Below are 16,858 nucleotides of genomic sequence, written 5' to 3' on the forward strand. Positions count from 1 at the left end.
CCCTACTACACGGCACATTTCAGGACTGATTGATCTCTACAGAAACTACAACTCCCTACTACACGGCACAGTTCAGGACTGATCTGATTGATCTCTACAGAAACTACAACTCCCTACTACACGGCACAGTTCAGGACTGATCTGATTGATCTCTACAGAAACTACAACTCCCTACTACACGGCACAGTTCAGGACTGATCTGATTGATCTCTACAGAAACTACAACTCCCTACTACACGGCACAGTTCAGGACTGATCTGATTGATCTCTACAGAAACTACAACTCCCTACTACACGACACAATTCAGGACTGATCTGATTGATCTCTACAGAAACTACAACTCCCTACTACACGGCACAGTTCAGGACTGATCTGATTGATCTCTACAGAAACTACAACTCCCTACTACACGACACAGTTCAGGACTGATCTGATTGATCTCTACAGAAACTACAACTCCCTACTACACGACACAGTTCAGGACTGATTAATCTCTACAGAAACTACAACTCCCTACTACACGACACAGTTCAGGACTGATCTGATTGATCTCTACAGAAACTACAACTCCCTACTACACGACACAGTTCAGGACTGATTAATCTCTACAGAAACTACAACTCCCTACTACACGACACAGTTCAGGACTGATTGACCTCTACAGAAACTACACATCAAGCTCACGGAAAACAAAAACAAATGGAATTCAAATCATTGAACCAACGTCGGTCAAATAACCGACATTTAATTTCTTCGCTGAGCACTTGTGGGTGTGTGTGTGTGTGGGTGTGTGGGTCATAGCCTGCTGTATTTCTAGTACACAACCAATTAGTGAACAACCATACACTAAAGCAGGCATGGAGCATACTGTGTATCATTAGAAAATAACAAATGGTGCGTGTGTGTGTGTGTGTGTATACACTGTGGATTCCCTGGAATAACAAAACGCCCTGTTGTGTTTCTCTATAGATCGATACAATATTCCTGACACTTGTATTTTGACAGTTAAAAACCGGAAGATTAGAGCTTGTTTCATTCCCCGCGGACATAACAATATTCCCAGGAACAAAGATGGTGTGAAAGAGAACAGGAGAGGGAGAGAGAAGGAAGGTTATTGATCTCAGAGGCTGTGCTACAACGAGCTGATTAAAGCTCTGCCGTGTGTGTCGGTGTGTAAACACTCCCTCCAGGCTTTCTGAGGGCACAGAGCAGAAGATCCCTGCTGCTATTTCACTCACCGGTTTCATTACAAACTACAACTTTGGAAAATAATGTTTTAAAACTGTAGAATGTTTTACAACTGTAGAATGTTTTACAACTGTAGAATGTTTTAATACTGTAGAATGTTTTAGAACTGTAGAATGTTTGACAACTGTAGAATGTTTTAATACTGTAGAATGTTTTCGAACTGTAGAATGTTTTCGAACTGTAGAATGTTTTCGAACTGTAGACTGTTTTAGAACTGTAGACTGTTTTAGAACTGTAGAATGTTTTAGAACTGTAGAATGTTTTAGAACTGTAGACTGTTTTAATACTGTAGAATGTTTTAGAACTGTAGACTGTTTTAGAACTGTAGAATATTTTAATACTGTAGAATGTTTTAATACTGTAGAATGTTTTAATACTGTAGAATGTTTTAGAACTGTAGAATGTTTTAGAACTGTAGAATGTTTTAATACTGTAGAATGTTTTAATACTGTAGACTGTTTTAATACTGTAGAATGTTTTAGAACTGTAGACTGTTTTAGAACTGTAGAATGTTTTAATACTGTAGAATGTTTTAATACTGTAGAATGTTTTAATACTGTAGAATGTTTTAGAACTGTAGAATGTTTTAGAACTGTAGAATGTTTTAGAACTGTAGACTGTTTTAATACTGTAGAATGTTTTAGAACTGTAGACTGTTTTAGAACTGTAGAATGTTTTAATACTGTAGAATGTTTTAATACTGTAGAATGTTTTAGAACTGTAGAATGTTTTAGAACTGTAGAATGTTTTAGAACTGTAGAATGTTTTAATACTGTAGAATGTTTTAATACTGTAGAATGTTTTAGAACTGTAGAATGTTTTGGAACTGTAGAATGTTTTAGAACTGTAGACTGTATTAGAACTGTAATATGTTTTAGAACTGTAGACTGTATTAGAACTGTAGAATGTTTTAATACTGTAGAATGTTTTAATACTGTAGAATGTTTTAGAACTGTAGAATGTTTTAGAACTGTAGAATGTTTTAGAACTGTAGAATGTTTTAGAACTGTAGAATGTTTTAATACTGTAGACTGTATTAGAACTGTAGAATGTTTTAGAACTGTAGACTGATTTAGAACTGTAGACTGATCTAGAACTGTAGAATGTTTTAGAACTGTAGAATGTTTTAGAACTGTAGACTGTATTAGAACTGTAGAATGTTTTAGAACTGTAGAATGTTTTAGAACTGTAGAATGTTTTAGAACTGTAGAATGTTTTACAACTGTAGACTGTTTTAGAACTGTATAATGTTTTAGAACTGTAGACTGTATTAGAACTGTAGAATGTTTTAGAACTGTAGAATGTTTTGGAACTGTAGACTGTTTTAATACTGTAGAATGTTTTAGAACTGTAGACTGTTTTAGAACTGTAGAATATTTTAATACTGTAGAATGTTTTAATACTGTAGAATGTTTTAGAACTGTAGAATGTTTTAGAACTGTAGAATGTTTTAATACTGTAGAATGTTTTAATACTGTAGACTGTTTTAGAACTGTAGAATGTTTTAGAACTGTAGAATGTTTTAGAACTGTAGAATGCTTTAGAACTGTAGACTGTTTTAATACTGTAGAATGTTTTAGAACTGTAGACTGTTTTAGAACTGTAGAATGTTTTAATACTGTAGAATGTTTTAGAACTGTAGAATGTTTTAGAACTGTAGAATGTTTTAGAACTGTAGAATGTTTTAATACTCTAGAATGTTTTAATACTGTAGAATGTTTTAATACTGTAGAATGTTTTAGAACTGTAGAATGTTTTGGAACTGTAGAATGTTTTAGAACTGTAGACTGTATTAGAACTGTAGAATGTTTTAGAACTGTAGACTGTATTAGAACTGTAGAATGTTTTAATACTGTAGAATGTTTTAATACTGTAGAATGTTTTAGAACTGTATAATGTTTTAGAACTGTAGAATGTTTTAGAACTGTAGAATGTTTTAGAACTGTAGAATGTTTTAATACTGTAGACTGTATTAGAACTGTAGAATGTTTTAGAACTGTAGAATGTTTTAGAACTGTAGACTGATTTAGAACTGTAGAATGTTTTAGAACTGTAGAATGTTTTAGAACTGTAGAATGTTTTAGAACTGTAGACTGTATTAGAACTGTAGAATGTTTTAGAACTGTAGAATGTTTTAGAACTGTAGAATGTTTTACAACTGTAGACTGTTTTAGAACTGTAGAATGTTTTAGAACTGTAGACTGTATTAGAACTGTAGAATGTTTTAGAACTGTAGACTGTTTTAGAACTGTAGACTGTTTTAGAACTGTAGACTGTTTTAGAACTGTAGACTGTTTTAGAACTGTAGACTGTATTAGAACTGTAGACTGTTTTAGAACTGTAGACTGTTTTAGAACTGTAGACTGTTTTAGAACTGTAGACTGTTTTAGAACTGTAGACTGTTTTAGAGCTGTAGACTGTTTTAGAACTGTAGAATGTTTTAGAACTGTAGAATGTTTTAGAACTGTAGAATGCTTCAGAACTGTAGAATGTTTTAATATTGTAGAATGCTTCTCCCTGGAACTTTAACAAACACAGGTTCTGTGTTGTCTTCCGTTAGCATCACCTGGGAGGGGATTAATCTAGTTTATGAGGGTCCTCATTACCTACTGCACATGCAGCAACTACTCTTTCTGTGGTACAAACACATGACAAAGTACAGAACAGTTATAGACAAGAGCAACATAAGATTTTACATAAAATTTTGAAATAAAAAATAAAAATACATGGTACAGGGCCTTCGGAATGTATTCAGATCCCTTTACTGTTTTCCACATTTTGTTACGTTACAGCCTTATTCTAAAATTGATTCAATTGTTCTTTTCCCTCATCAATCTACACACATTACCCCATAAAAAAAGCAAAACAAATACACATTTTTACTCATTGATAAAAACTAAAAAAGGAAATATCATTCAGACCCTTTCCTCAGTACTTTGTTGTACCACGCTACCACGCTGTATGACGCTACAAGCTTGGCGCACCTGTATTCGGGGAGTTTCTCCCATTCTTCTCTGCAGATCCTCTCAAGCTCCGTCAGGTTGGATGTGGAGCATTGCTGCACAACTATTTTCAGGTCTCTTCAGAGATGTTCGATAGGGTTCAACTCTGGGCTCTGGCTGGGCCACTCAAGGACATTCAAAGACTTCTCTCGAAGCCACTCCTGCGTTGACTTGGCTGTGTGCTTAGGGTCGTTGTCCTGTTGGAAGGGGAACCTTCGCCCCAGTCTGAGGTCCTGAGTGCTCTGGAGCAGGTTGTCATCAAGGATCTCTCTGTACTTTGCTCCGTTCATCTTTCCCTCGATCTTGACTAGTCTCCCTGCCGCTGAATAACATCCCCACAGCATGATGCTGCCACCACCATGCTTCACTGTAGGGATGGTACAAGGTTTCCTCCAGACGTGACGCTTGGCATTCAGGCCAAAGAGTTCAATCTTGGTTTCATAGACCAGAGAATCTTGTTTCTCATGATCTGAGAGTCTTTAGGTGCCTTTTGGAAAACTCCAAGCGGGCTGTCATGTGCCTTTTACTGAGGAGTGGTTTCTGTCTGGCCACTTTACCATAAAGGCCTGATTGGTTGGGGGCTGCAGAGATGGTTGTCCTTCTGGAAGGTTCTCCCATCTCCACAGAGGAACTCTGTCAGAGTGACCATCAGGTTCTTGGTCACCTCCCAGACCAAGGCCCTTCTCCCCAGACTGCTCAGTTTGTCTGAGCGGCCAGCTCTAGGAAGAGTCTTTGTGGTTCCTAACTTCTTCCATTTAAGAATGATGGAGGCAATTGTGTTCTTGGGGACCTTCAATGCTGCAGAAATGTTTTTGTACCCTTCCCCAGATCTGTGCCTCGACACAATCCTGTCTCTGAGCTCTACGGACAATTCCTTCGACCTCATGGCTTGGTTTTTGCATTCACTGTCAAATGTGGGACCTTATATAGACAGGTGTGTGCCTTTTCAAATCATGTCCAATCAATTGAATTTACCCCAGGTGGACTCCAATCAAGTTGTAGAAACATCTCAAGGATGATCAATGGAAACAGGATGGACCTGAGCTCAATTTCGAGTTTCATAGCAAAGCCACTGAATATTTATGTAAATAAGGTATCTGTTTAAAAAATATATATTTTTAATACATTTGCAAACCTTTCTAAAATTCTGTTTTTGCTATTTCATTATGGAGTATTGTGTGTAGATTGTTGAGATTTTAAAAAATTACCTAAACTATTTTAGACTAGTGATACACTAGTGTTACAAAATCTGAAAAAAGTCTGAATACAATATATATAGGAAGTAATAGACAATAAAAATAGTATTTAAACACTTTTTACATATACATCATATTCTTATATACGGCCCAGCAAGAATCGATCTGTGGTCCTGTGTGGCTCAGTCGGTAGAGCATGGCGCTTGCAACGCCAAGCGTCGTGGGTTCGATTCCCGCTGGGGCCACCCATATGTAAAAGTAGTGGCCCCAGCCGACTTGTAAGTCGCTTTGGACAAAAGCGTCTGCTAAATGGGATATATTATATATATTAAACAATGTTTTTTTAATCTGTTTTTCAAAGCTTTTGTAGTTGTTTTGCCCTAGTAACCTCAGGCTATTACCTGTTAGCTACGGGATATAAGGCTCTTCACGCACGACCTGTGTCCTGTTCTCACAACCCTCTTCAGAGACATGGTTCTGCTGCAGTGGTTTTACAGTGGTGACCACAGGGCCAGAAGAAAATGCCATGACACAGTGATCCCCATCCTCCCAGTTTATTGTTCAGACAATAGGGAAAGTCAGGTTTTTATACCTTATAGAGAGATACATATCAGTGGGGGCTGGCGGAGAGAGAAATCAAGAGGACGGGATCACTGTAATGTGTTTGATACATTTCCATTCATTCCAATGCAGCCATTACAATGAACCTGTCCTCCAATCCAATTACACCAACCTCCACTTGACCCATTCTGATTGGTTGCCTAGATGCAGCTTCGTGTCCATCTTAATTCAAACCCCTTAAGGTCCCGGGGGTTTCTACTAAGATAATATATGGAATTGTTTTAAGCAGCCAGGTCACCTGTGATTACAAGTCAGTATTTGACATCCATCCATGTCTGAGGATGTCGGGAGATGACGTGGAAACCAGCCACTAGGGGGCAACAGTGAGCGCTGTTACCTTCAAGTAGGTTCTGGTGCTGTTAGTACAATGTGGACGGGGGTGGCGGATGGTCGGAAGCATCTGACCGGGAGACCCTTGGAGCGGCGCACAATTGGCCCAGCGTCGTCCGGGTTAGTGGAGGGTTTGGCCCAGCATCGTCCGGGTTAGGGGAGGGTTTGGCCCAGCGTCGTCCGGGTTAGTGGAGGGTTTGGGCCAGCGTCGTCCGGGTTAGTGGAGGGTTTGGCCCAGCGTCATCCGGGTTAGAGGAGGGTTTGGGCCAGCGTCATGCGGGTTAGTGGAGGGTTTGGCCCAGCGTCATCCGGGTTAGTGGAGGGTTTGGCCCAGCGTCGTCCGGGTTAGTGGAGGGTTTGGCCCAGCGTCGTCCGGGTTAGTGGAGGGTTTGGCCCAGCGTCGTCCGGGTTAGTGGAGGGTTTGGGCCAGCGTCGTCTGGGTTAGTGGAGGGTTTGGCCCAGCGTCGTTCGGGTTAGTGGAGGGTTTGGGCCAGCGTCGTCTGGGTTAGTGGAGGGTTTGGCCCAGCATCGTTCGGGTTAGTGGAGGGTTTGGCCCAGCGTCGTTCAGGTTAGTGGAGGGTTTGGCCCAGCGTCGTCCGGGTTAGTGAAGGGTTTGTCCCAGCGTCGTCCGGGTTAGTGGAGGGTTTGGCCCAGCGTCGTCCGGGTTAGTGGAGGGTTTAGCCCAGCGTCGTCCGGGTTAGTGGAGGGTTTGGGCCAGCGTCATCCGGGTTGGTGGAGGGTTTGGCCCAGCGTCGTTCAGGTTAGTGGAGGGTTTGGGCCAGCCGGGATCTCTTTGTCTCATCGTGGCCTAGCGACTACTTGTGGCTGCAAGCTGACTTCGGTCGCCCTTTGGACGGTGTTTCCTCTGACAAATTGGTGCGGCTGGCGATTAATGTGTCAGGACCAATAACAAGAAGTGATTAAGACGGGAAAAAGAACACGGACAGAGGAACTCCGGGAACTCATCCCGGAGTCGCCTCTTCACTGTTGACGTTGAGACTGGACAGAGGAACTCTGCCTAGAAGGCCAGCATCCCGGAGTCGCCTCTTCACTTTTGACGTTGAGACCGGACAGAGGAACTCTGCCTAGAAGGCCAGCATCCCGGAGTCGCCTCTTCACTGTTGACGTTGAGACCAGACAGAGGAACTCTGCCGAGAAGGACAGCATCCCGGAGTCGCCTCTTCACTGTTGACGTTGAGACCGGACAGAGGAACTCTGCCTAGAAGGACAGCATCCCGGAGTCACCTCTTCACTGTTGACGTTGAGACCGGACAGAGGAACTCTGCCTAGAAGGACAGCATCCCGGAGTCACCTCTTCACTGTTGACGTTGAGACCGGACAGAGGAACTCTGCCGAGAAGGCCAGCATCCCGGAGTCGCCTCTTCACTGTTGACGTTGAGACCGGACAGAGGAACTCTGCCGAGAAGGCCAGCATCCCGGAGTCGCCTCTTCACTGTTGACGTTGAGACTGGACAGAGGAACTCTGCCTAGAGGGCCAGCATCCCGGAGTCGCCTCTTCACTGTTGACGTTGAGACTGGTGTTTTGCGGGTACTATTTCATGAAGCTGCCAATTGAGGACTTGTGAGGCGTCTGTTTCTCAAACTAGACACTCTAATGTACTTGTCCTCTCGCACAATTGTGCACCGGGGCCTCCAACTCAGCCAGTTTGTGCTGTTCTTTGAAGGGAGTAGTACAGAACGTTGTACAAGATCTTCAGTTTCTTGGCAATTTCTCGCATGGAACAGCCTTCATTTCTCAGAACAAGAATAGACTGACGAGTTTCAGAAGAAAGATCTTTGTTTCTGGCCAGTTTGAGCCTGTAATCGAACCCACAAATGCTGATGCTCCAGATACTCAACTAGTCTAAAGAAGACCAGTTTTATTGCTTCTTTAATCAGAACTACAGTTTTCAGTTGTGCTAACATAATTGCAAAAGGGTTTTCTAATGATCAATTAACCTTTTAAAATGATAAACTTGGATTAGCTAACACAACGTGCCATTGGAACACAGGAGTGATGGTTGCTGATAATGGGCCTCTGTACGCCTATGTAGATATTCCATTAAAAATCTGACGTTTCCAGCTACAATAGTCATTTACAACATTAACAATGTCTACACTGTATTTCTGATCAATTTGATATTATTTTAATGGACAAAAAATATGCTTGTCTTTCAAAAACAAAGACGTTTCTAAGTGACCCCAAACTTTTTAACGGTAGTGTATGTGTGTGTGTCAGTCTAACCTGCCATGTGATGAGGTCTTTCAGTGTGTGTGTGTGTCAGTCTAACCTGCCATGCGATGAGGTCTTTCTGTGTGTGTGTGTGTGTGTCAGTCTAACCTGCCATGTGATGAGGTCTTTCAGTGTGTGTGTGTGTGTGTGTCAGTCTAACCTGCCATGTGATGAGGTCTTTCAGTGTGTGTGTGTGTGTCAGTCTAACCTGCCATGTGATGAGGTCTTTCAGTGTGTGTGTGTGTCAGTCTAACCTGCCATGTGATGAGGTCTTTCAGTGTGTGTGTGTGTCAGTCTAACCTGCCATGTGATGAGGTCTTTCAGTGTGTGTGTGTCAGTCTAACCTGCCATGTGATGAGGTCTTTCAGTGTGTGTGTGTCAGTCTAACCTGCCATGTGATGAGGTCTTTCAGTGTGTGTGTGTGTCAGTCTAACCTGCCATGCGATGAGGTCTTTCAGTGTGTGTGTGTGTGTGTCAGTCTAACCTGCCATGCGATGAGGTCTTTCAGTGTGTGTGTGTGTCAGTCTAACCTGCCATGCGATGAGGTCTTTCAGTGTGTGTGTGTGTCAGTCTAACCTGCCATGTGATGAGGTATTTCAGTGTGTGTGTGTGTCAGTCTAACCTGCCATGCGATGAGGTCTTTCAGTGTGTGTGTGTGTGTGTCAGTCTAACCTGCCATGCGATGAGGTCTTTCAGTGTGTGTGTGTGTGTGTGTGTCAGTCTAACCTGCCATGTGATCAGGTCTTTCAGTGTGTGTGTGTGTCAGTCTAACCTGCCATGTGATGAGGTCTTTCTGTGTGTGTGTGTGTGTGTGTGTCAGTCTAACCTGCCATGCGATCAGGTCTTTCAGTGTGTGTGTGTGTCAGTCTAACCTGCCATGTGATGAGGTCTTTCAGTGTGTGTGTGTGTCAGTCTAACCTGCCATGTGATCAGGTCTTTCAGTGTGTGTGTGTGTGTCAGTCTAACCTGCCATGCGATCAGGTCTTTCAGTGTGTGTGTGTGTCAGTCTAACCTGCCATGCGATGAGGTCTTTCAGTGTGTGTGTGTGTCAGTCTAACCTGCCATGCGATGAGGTCTTTCAGTGTGTGTGTGTGTCAGTCTAACCTGCCATGCGATGAGGTCTTTCAGTGTGTGTGTGTGTCAGTCTAACCTGCCATGCGATGAGGTCTTTCAGTGTGTGTGTGTGTCAGTCTAACCTGCCATGCGATGAGGTCTTTCAGTGTGTGTGTGTGTCAGTCTAACCTGCCATGCGATGAGGTCTTTCAGTGTGTGTGTGTGTGTCAGTCTAACCTGCCATGCGATGAGGTCTTTCAGTGTGTGTGTGTGTCAGTCTAACCTGCCATGCGATGAGGTCTTTCAGTGTGTGTGTGTGTCAGTCTAACCTGCCATGCGATGAGGTCTTTCAGTGTGTGTGTGTCAGTCTAACCTGCCATGCGATGAGGTCTTTCAGTGTGTGTGTGTCAGTCTAACCTGCCATGCGATGAGGTCTTTCAGTGTGTGTGTGTGTCAGTCTAACCTGCCATGCGATGAGGTCTTTCAGTGTGTGTGTCAGTCTAACCTGCCATGCGATGAGGTCTTTCAGTGTGTGTGTGTGTCAGTCTAACCTGCCATGCGATGAGGTCTTTCAGTGTGTGTGTGTGTCAGTCTAACCTGCCATGCGATGAGGTCTTTCAGTGTGTGTGTGTGTCAGTCTAACCTGCCATGCGATGAGGTCTTTCAGTGTGTGTGTGTGTCAGTCTAACCTGCCATGCGATGAGGTCTTTCAGTGTGTGTGTGTGTCAGTCTAACCTGCCATGCGATGAGGTCTTTCAGTGTGTGTGTGTGTGTGTCAGTCTAACCTGCCATGCGATCAGGTCTTTCAGTGTGTGTGTGTGTCAGTCTAACCTGCCATGCGATGAGGTCTTTCAGTGTGTGTGTGTCAGTCTAACCTGCCATGTGATGAGGTCTTTCAGTGTGTGTGTGTGTGTCAGTCTAACCTGCCATGAGATGAGGTCTTTCTGTGTGTGTGTGTGTGTGTGTCAGTCTAACCTGCCATGTGATCAGGTCTGTCAGTGTGTGTGTGTGTGTCAGTCTAACCTGCCATGCGATGAGGTCTTTCAGTGTGTGTGTGTGTCAGTCTAACCTGCCATGTGATGAGGTCTTTCAGTGTGTGTGTGTGTCAGTCTAACCTGCCATGTGATCAGGTCTGTCAGTGTGTGTGTGTGTGTCAGTCTAACCTGCCATGCGATGAGGTCTTTCAGTGTGTGTGTGTGTCAGTCTAACCTGCCATGTGATGAGGTCTTTCAGTGTGTGTGTGTGTCAGTCTAACCTGCCATGCGATGAGGTCTTTCAGTGTGTGTGTGTGTCAGTCTAACCTGCCATGCGATCAGGTCTGTCAGTGTGTGTGTGTGTGTGTGTCAGTCTAACCTGCCATGTGATGAGGTCTTTCAGTGTGTGTGTGTGTCAGTCTAACCTGCCATGCGATCAGGTCTGTCAGTGTGTGTGTGTGTGTCAGTCTAACCTGCCATGTGATGAGGTCTTTCAGTGTGTGTGTGTGTCAGTCTAACCTGCCATGCGATCAGGTCTGTCAGTGTGTGTGTGTGTGTCAGTCTAACCTGCCATGTGATGAGGTCTTTCAGTGTGTGTGTGTCAGTCTAACCTGCCATGCGATGAGGTCTTTCAGTGTGTGTGTGTCAGTCTAACCTGCCATGTGATGAGGTCTGTCAGTGTGTGTGTGTGTCAGTCTAACCTGCCATGCGATGAGGTCTTTCAGTGTGTGTGTGTGTCAGTCTAACCTGCCATGTGATCAGGTCTGTCAGTGTGTGTGTGTGTCAGTCTAACCTGCCATGCGATGAGGTCTTTCAGTGTGTGTGTGTGTCAGTCTAACCTGCCATGTGATGAGGTCTTTCAGTGTGTGTGTGTCAGTCTAACCTGCCATGTGATGAGGTCTGTCAGTTTGTGTGTGTCAGTCTAACCTGCCATGCGATCAGGTCTGTCGGTGTGTGTGTGTGTGTCAGTCTAACCTGCCATGTGATGAGGTCTTTCAGTGTGTGTGTGTCAGTCTAACCTGCCATGCGATGAGGTCTTTCAGTGTGTGTGTGTCAGTCTAACCTGCCATGTGATGAGGTCTTTCAGTGTGTGTGTGTGTCAGTCTAACCTGCCATGTGATGAGGTCTTTCAGTGTGTGTGTGTCAGTCTAACCTGCCATGCGATGAGGTCTTTCAGTGTGTGTGTGTGTGTCAGTCTAACCTGCCATGCGATGAGGTCTGTCAGTGTGTGTGTGTCAGTCTAACCTGCCATGCGATGAGGTCTTTCAGTGTGTGTGTGTGTGTCAGTCTAACCTGCCATGCGATGAGGTCTTTCAGTTTGTGTGTGTGTCAGTCTAACCTGCCATGCGATGAGGTCTTTCAGTGTGTGTGTGTGTCAGTCTAACCTGCCATGCGATGAGGTCTTTCAGTGTGTGTGTGTGTCAGTCTAACCTGCCATGCGATGAGGTCTTTCAGTGTGTGTGTGTGTGTCAGTCTAACCTGCCATGCGATGAGGTCTTTCAGTGTGTGTGTGTGTGTCAGTCTAACCTGCCATGCGATGAGGTCTTTCAGTGTGTGTGTGTGTCAGTCTAACCTGCCATGAGATGAGGTCTTTCAGTGTGTGTGTGTGTCAGTCTAACCTGCCATGCGATGAGGTCTTTCAGTGTGTGTGTGTGTCAGTCTAACCTGCCATGTGATGAGGTCTTTCAGTGTGTGTGTGTGTCAGTCTAACCTGCCATGCGATGAGGTCTTTCTGTGTGTGTGTGTGTCAGTCTAACCTGCCATGTGATGAGGTCTTTCAGTGTGTGTGTGTGTGTGTGTCAGTCTAACCTGCCATGCGATGAGGTCTTTCTGTGTGTGTGTGTGTCAGTCTAACCTGCCATGTGATGAGGTCTTTCAGTGTGTGTGTGTGTGTGTGTCAGTCTAACCTGCCATGCGATGAGGTCTTTCAGTGTGTGTGTGTCAGTCTAACCTGCCATGCGATGAGGTCTTTCAGTGTGTGTGTGTGTCAGTCTAACCTGCCATGAGATGAGGTCTTTCAGTGTGTGTGTGTGTCAGTCTAACCTGCCATGCGATGAGGTCTTTCAGTGTGTGTGTGTGTGTCAGTCTAACCTGCCATGTGATGAGGTCTTTCAGTGTGTGTGTGTGTGTCAGTCTAACCTGCCATGCGATGAGGTCTTTCAGTGTGTGTGTGTGTGTCAGTCTAACCTGCCATGTGATGAGGTCTTTCAGTGTGTGTGTGTGTGTCAGTCTAACCTGCCATGAGATGAGGTCTTTCAGTGTGTGTGTGTGTCAGTCTAACCTGCCATGCGATGAGGTCTTTCAGTGTGTGTGTGTGTGTCAGTCTAACCTGCCATGCGATGAGGTCTTTCAGTGTGTGTGTGTGTGTCAGTCTAACCTGCCATGAGATGAGGTCTTTCAGTGTGTGTGTGTGTCAGTCTAACCTGCCATGTGATGAGGTCTTTCAGTGTGTGTGTGTGTCAGTCTAACCTGCCATGAGATGAGGTCTTTCAGTGTGTGTGTGTGTCAGTCTAACCTGCCATGCGATGAGGTCTTTCAGTGTGTGTGTGTGTCAGTCTAACCTGCCATGCGATGAGGTCTTTCAGTGTGTGTGTGTGTCAGTCTAACCTGCCATGCGATCAGGTCTTTCAGTGTGTGTGTGTGTCAGTCTAACCTGCCATGTGATGAGGTCTTTCAGTGTGTGTGTGTGTGTCAGTCTAACCTGCCATGCGATGAGGTCTTTCAGTGTGTGTGTGTGTGTGTGTCAGTCTAACCTGCCATGCGATGAGATCTTTCAGTGTGTGTGTGTGTCAGTCTAACCTGCCATGTGATGAGGTCTTTCAGTGTGTGTGTGTCAGTCTAACCTGCCATGTGATGAGGTCTTTCAGTGTGTGTGTGTGTCAGTCTAACCTGCCATGTGATGAGGTCTTTCAGTGTGTGTGTGTGTCAGTCTAACCTGCCATGCGATGAGGTCTTTCAGTGTGTGTGTGTGTGTCAGTCTAACCTGCCATGCGATGAGGTCTTTCAGTGTGTGTGTGTGTCAGTCTAACCTGCCATGTGATGAGGTCTTTCAGTGTGTGTGTGTGTCAGTCTAACCTGCCATGCGATGAGGTCTTTCAGTGTGTGTGTGTGTCAGTCTAACCTGCCATGTGATGAGGTCTTTCAGTGTGTGTGTGTGTGTCAGTCTAACCTGCCATGCGATGAGGTCTTTCAGTGTGTGTGTGTGTCAGTCTAACCTGCCATGCGATGAGGTCTTTCAGTGTGTGTGTGTGTGTGTCAGTCTAACCTGCCATGCGATGAGGTCTTTCAGTGTGTGTGTGTGTCAGTCTAACCTGCCATGTGATGAGGTCTGTCAGTGTGTGTGTGTGTGTCAGTCTAACCTGCCATGCGATGAGGTCTTTCAGTGTGTGTGTGTGTGTCAGTCTAACCTGCCATGTGATGAGGTCTGTCAGTGTGTGTGTGTGTGTCAGTCTAACCTGCCATGCGATGAGGTCTGTCAGTGTGTGTGTGTGTGTCAGTCTAACCTGCCATGCGATGAGGTCTTTCAGTGTGTGTGTGTGTGTCAGTCTAACCTGCCATGTGATGAGGTCTGTCAGTGTGTGTGTGTGTGTCAGTCTAACCTGCCATGTGATGAGGTCTTTCAGTGTGTGTGTGTGTGTGTCAGTCTAACCTGCCATGCGATGAGGTCTTTCAGTTTGTCCAGTTTCTCCTGGTCCTCAGGGTGATCCGCCTTATACTTCTCTGTGAAGAATGCCTGGAGAGAGGAGAGGAGAGGAGAGGAGGGGAGGGGAGGGGAGGGGAGGGGAGGAGAGGGGGGGGGGGGAGGGGAGAGGAGAGGAGAGGGGAGGGGAGGGGAGGGGAGGGGAGGGGAGAGGAGAGGAGAGGGAGGGGAGGGGAGGGGGGGAGGGGAGGGGAGAGGGAGAGGAGAGGAGAGGAGAGGAGAGGGAGAGGAGAGGGAGGGGAGGGGAGGGGAGGGGAGGGGAGAGGAGAGGAGGGAGGGGGAGAGGAGAGGAGAGGAGAGAGAGGAGAGGAGAGGGGAGAGGAGAGGAGAGGGGAGAGGAGGAGAGAGGGAGAGAGGGGAGAGGGGAGAGGGGAGAGGAGAGGGGGAGAGGGGAGGGGAGGAGAGGAGAGGGAGAGAGGGGAGGGGGAGAGGGAGAGGAGGAGAGGGGAGAGGAGAGGGGAGGGAGAGGAGAGGAGAGGGAGGGGAGGGGAGAGGAGAGGAGGGGGAGGGGGAGGAGAGGAGGGAGGGAGGGGGGGGAGGGGGAGGGGAGGGGAGAGGAGAGGAGAGGGAGAGGGAGAGGAGAGGGAGAGGAGAGGAGAGGAGAGGAGAGGAGAGGAGAGGAGAGGGAGGAGAGGAGAGGGGAGGAGAGGAGAGGGGAGAGGAGAGGAGAGGAGAGGGAGGGGAGAGGAGAGGGGAGAGGAGAGAGGAGAGGAGAGGAGGAGGAGAGGAGAGGAGGGGAGAGGAGAGGAGAGGGAGGGAGAGGGAGAGGAGAGGAGAGGAGAGGAGGAGAGGGGAGAGGGGGAGAGGAGAGGAGAGGGAGAGGAGAGGAGAGGAGAGGAGGAGGGGAGGAGGAGAGGGAGGAGAGGAGAGGAGGAGAGGGAGAGGAGAGGGAGAGGAGAGGAGAGGAGAGGGAGGAGGAGAGAGGGAGAGAGAGGAGAGGAGAGGGAGAGGGAGGGGAGAGGAGGGAGGGGGAGGGGGAGGGAGAGGGGAGGGGGAGGGGAGGGGAGGGAGGGGAGAGGAGAGGAGGGGGAGAGGAGAGGAGGGGAGGGGGAGAGGAGAGGGGGAGGAGAGGGAGAGGAGAGGAGGAGAGGAGAGGAGAGGAGGGGAGGGGAGAGGAGAGGAGAGGAGAGGGGAGAGGAGGAGAGGAGGAGAGAGGAGAGGAGAGGAGAAGAGGGGAGAGGAGAGGGGGGAGGGGGGAGGAGAGGAGAGGAGAGAGAGGAGAGGAGAGGAGAGGAGAGGAGGAGAGGGGAGAGGGGAGAGGAGAGGAGGAGAGGGAGAGGAGAGGAGAGGAGAGGGAGAGGAGAGGGAGAGGAGAGGAGAGAGGAGGAGAGGAGAGGAGAGGAGAGAGGAGAGAGGAGAGGAGAGAGAGAGAGGAGAGGGGAGAGGGGGAGGGGGGGGAGAGAGGGAGGGGAGGAGGGGGAGAGGAGGAGGGGGGGAGAGGGGAGAGAGGAGAGGGGAGGAGAGGAGAGGAGAGGAGAGGGAGAGGAGAGGAGAGGGAGAGAGGAGAGAAGAGGAGAGAGGGGAGGGGAGAGGAGAGAGGGGGAGGAGGAGAGGGGAGGAGAGGAGAGAGGGGAGAGGAGAGAGGAGGAGAGAGGAGAGGGGAGGAGAGGAGAGGGGAGAGGAGAGAGGAGGAGAGAGGGAGAGGAGAGGGGAGAGGGGAGAGGGGAGAGGGGAGGGGAGAGGAGAGGGGAGGGGAGGGGAGAGGAGAGGAGAGGGAGGGGAGAGGGAGAGGAGGAGAGAGGAGAGGAGAGGAGAGGAGAGAGGAGAGGGGAGGAGAGAGGGGGAGGAGAGGGAGGGGAGGGGAGGAGAGGGGAGAGGAGAGGGAGGAGAGGAGAGGAGAGGGAGAGGAGAGAGGAGAGGAGAGGAGAGGAGAGGAGGAGGAGAGAGAGGAGAGGGGAGGAGAGAGGGAGAGGGGAGGAGAGAGGAGGGGAGAGGGAGAGGGGGAGGAGAGAGGAGGGAGAGGAGGGGAGAGGGAGAGAGAGAGGGGAGGGAGAGGAGAGGGGGAGAGGGAGGGGAGAGGAGGGGAGGGAGAGGAGAGGAGAGGAGGGGAGAGGAGAGGGAGAGGAGAGGAGAGGAGAGGAGAGGGAGAGGAGAGGAGAGGAGAGGAGAGGGAGAGGGAGAGGAGAGGAGAGGAGAGGAGAGGGAGAGGAGAGGAGAGGAGGGAGAGGAGAGGAGAGGAGGAGAGGGGAGAGAGGGAGAGGGAGAGGGAGAGGAGAGGGGAGGAGAGGGAGAGGAGAGGAGGAGAGGAGAGAGGGAGAGGAGGAGGAGGAGGAGGAGAGGAGAGGGAGGAGAGGAGGGGAGAGGGAGAGGAGAGGAGAGGAGAGAGGAGGAGAGGAGAGGAGAGGAGAGAGGAGAGGAGAGGAGGAGAGGGAGAGGAGGGGAGGGGAGGGGAGGGGAGAGGGGAGGGGAGGAGGGGAGGGGAGAGGAGAGGAGAGGAGGGGAGAGGGAGAGGAGAGGGAGAGGAGGGGAGGGGAGAGGAGAGGAGAGGGGAGAGGAGAGG

At 47.8% G+C, this 16,858-nt stretch overlaps 2 protein-coding genes across 2 annotated transcripts in view; one reads left to right on the forward strand and one right to left on the reverse strand.

Annotated features, from left to right (window-relative positions):
* Positions 1-16,858, forward strand: part of LOC135513383 (dedicator of cytokinesis protein 1-like) — a 1,066,221-nt gene that overhangs the window by 177,405 nt on the left and 871,958 nt on the right.
* The window catches only part of LOC135511833 (dedicator of cytokinesis protein 1-like), a 513,132-nt gene that overhangs the window by 74,061 nt on the left and 422,213 nt on the right, over positions 1-16,858 (reverse strand). Inside the window, exon 32 of the mRNA XM_064933315.1 lies at positions 14,308-14,391. Within this exon, the coding sequence (XP_064789387.1) occupies positions 14,308-14,391 (84 nt within the window). The remainder of the gene's footprint in view (positions 1-14,307; positions 14,392-16,858) is intronic.

The sequence above is a fragment of the Oncorhynchus masou genome, chromosome 24 (genome assembly GCF_036934945.1).
Source record: "Oncorhynchus masou masou isolate Uvic2021 chromosome 24, UVic_Omas_1.1, whole genome shotgun sequence".
Classification (NCBI taxonomy): Eukaryota; Metazoa; Chordata; class Actinopteri; order Salmoniformes; family Salmonidae; genus Oncorhynchus; species Oncorhynchus masou.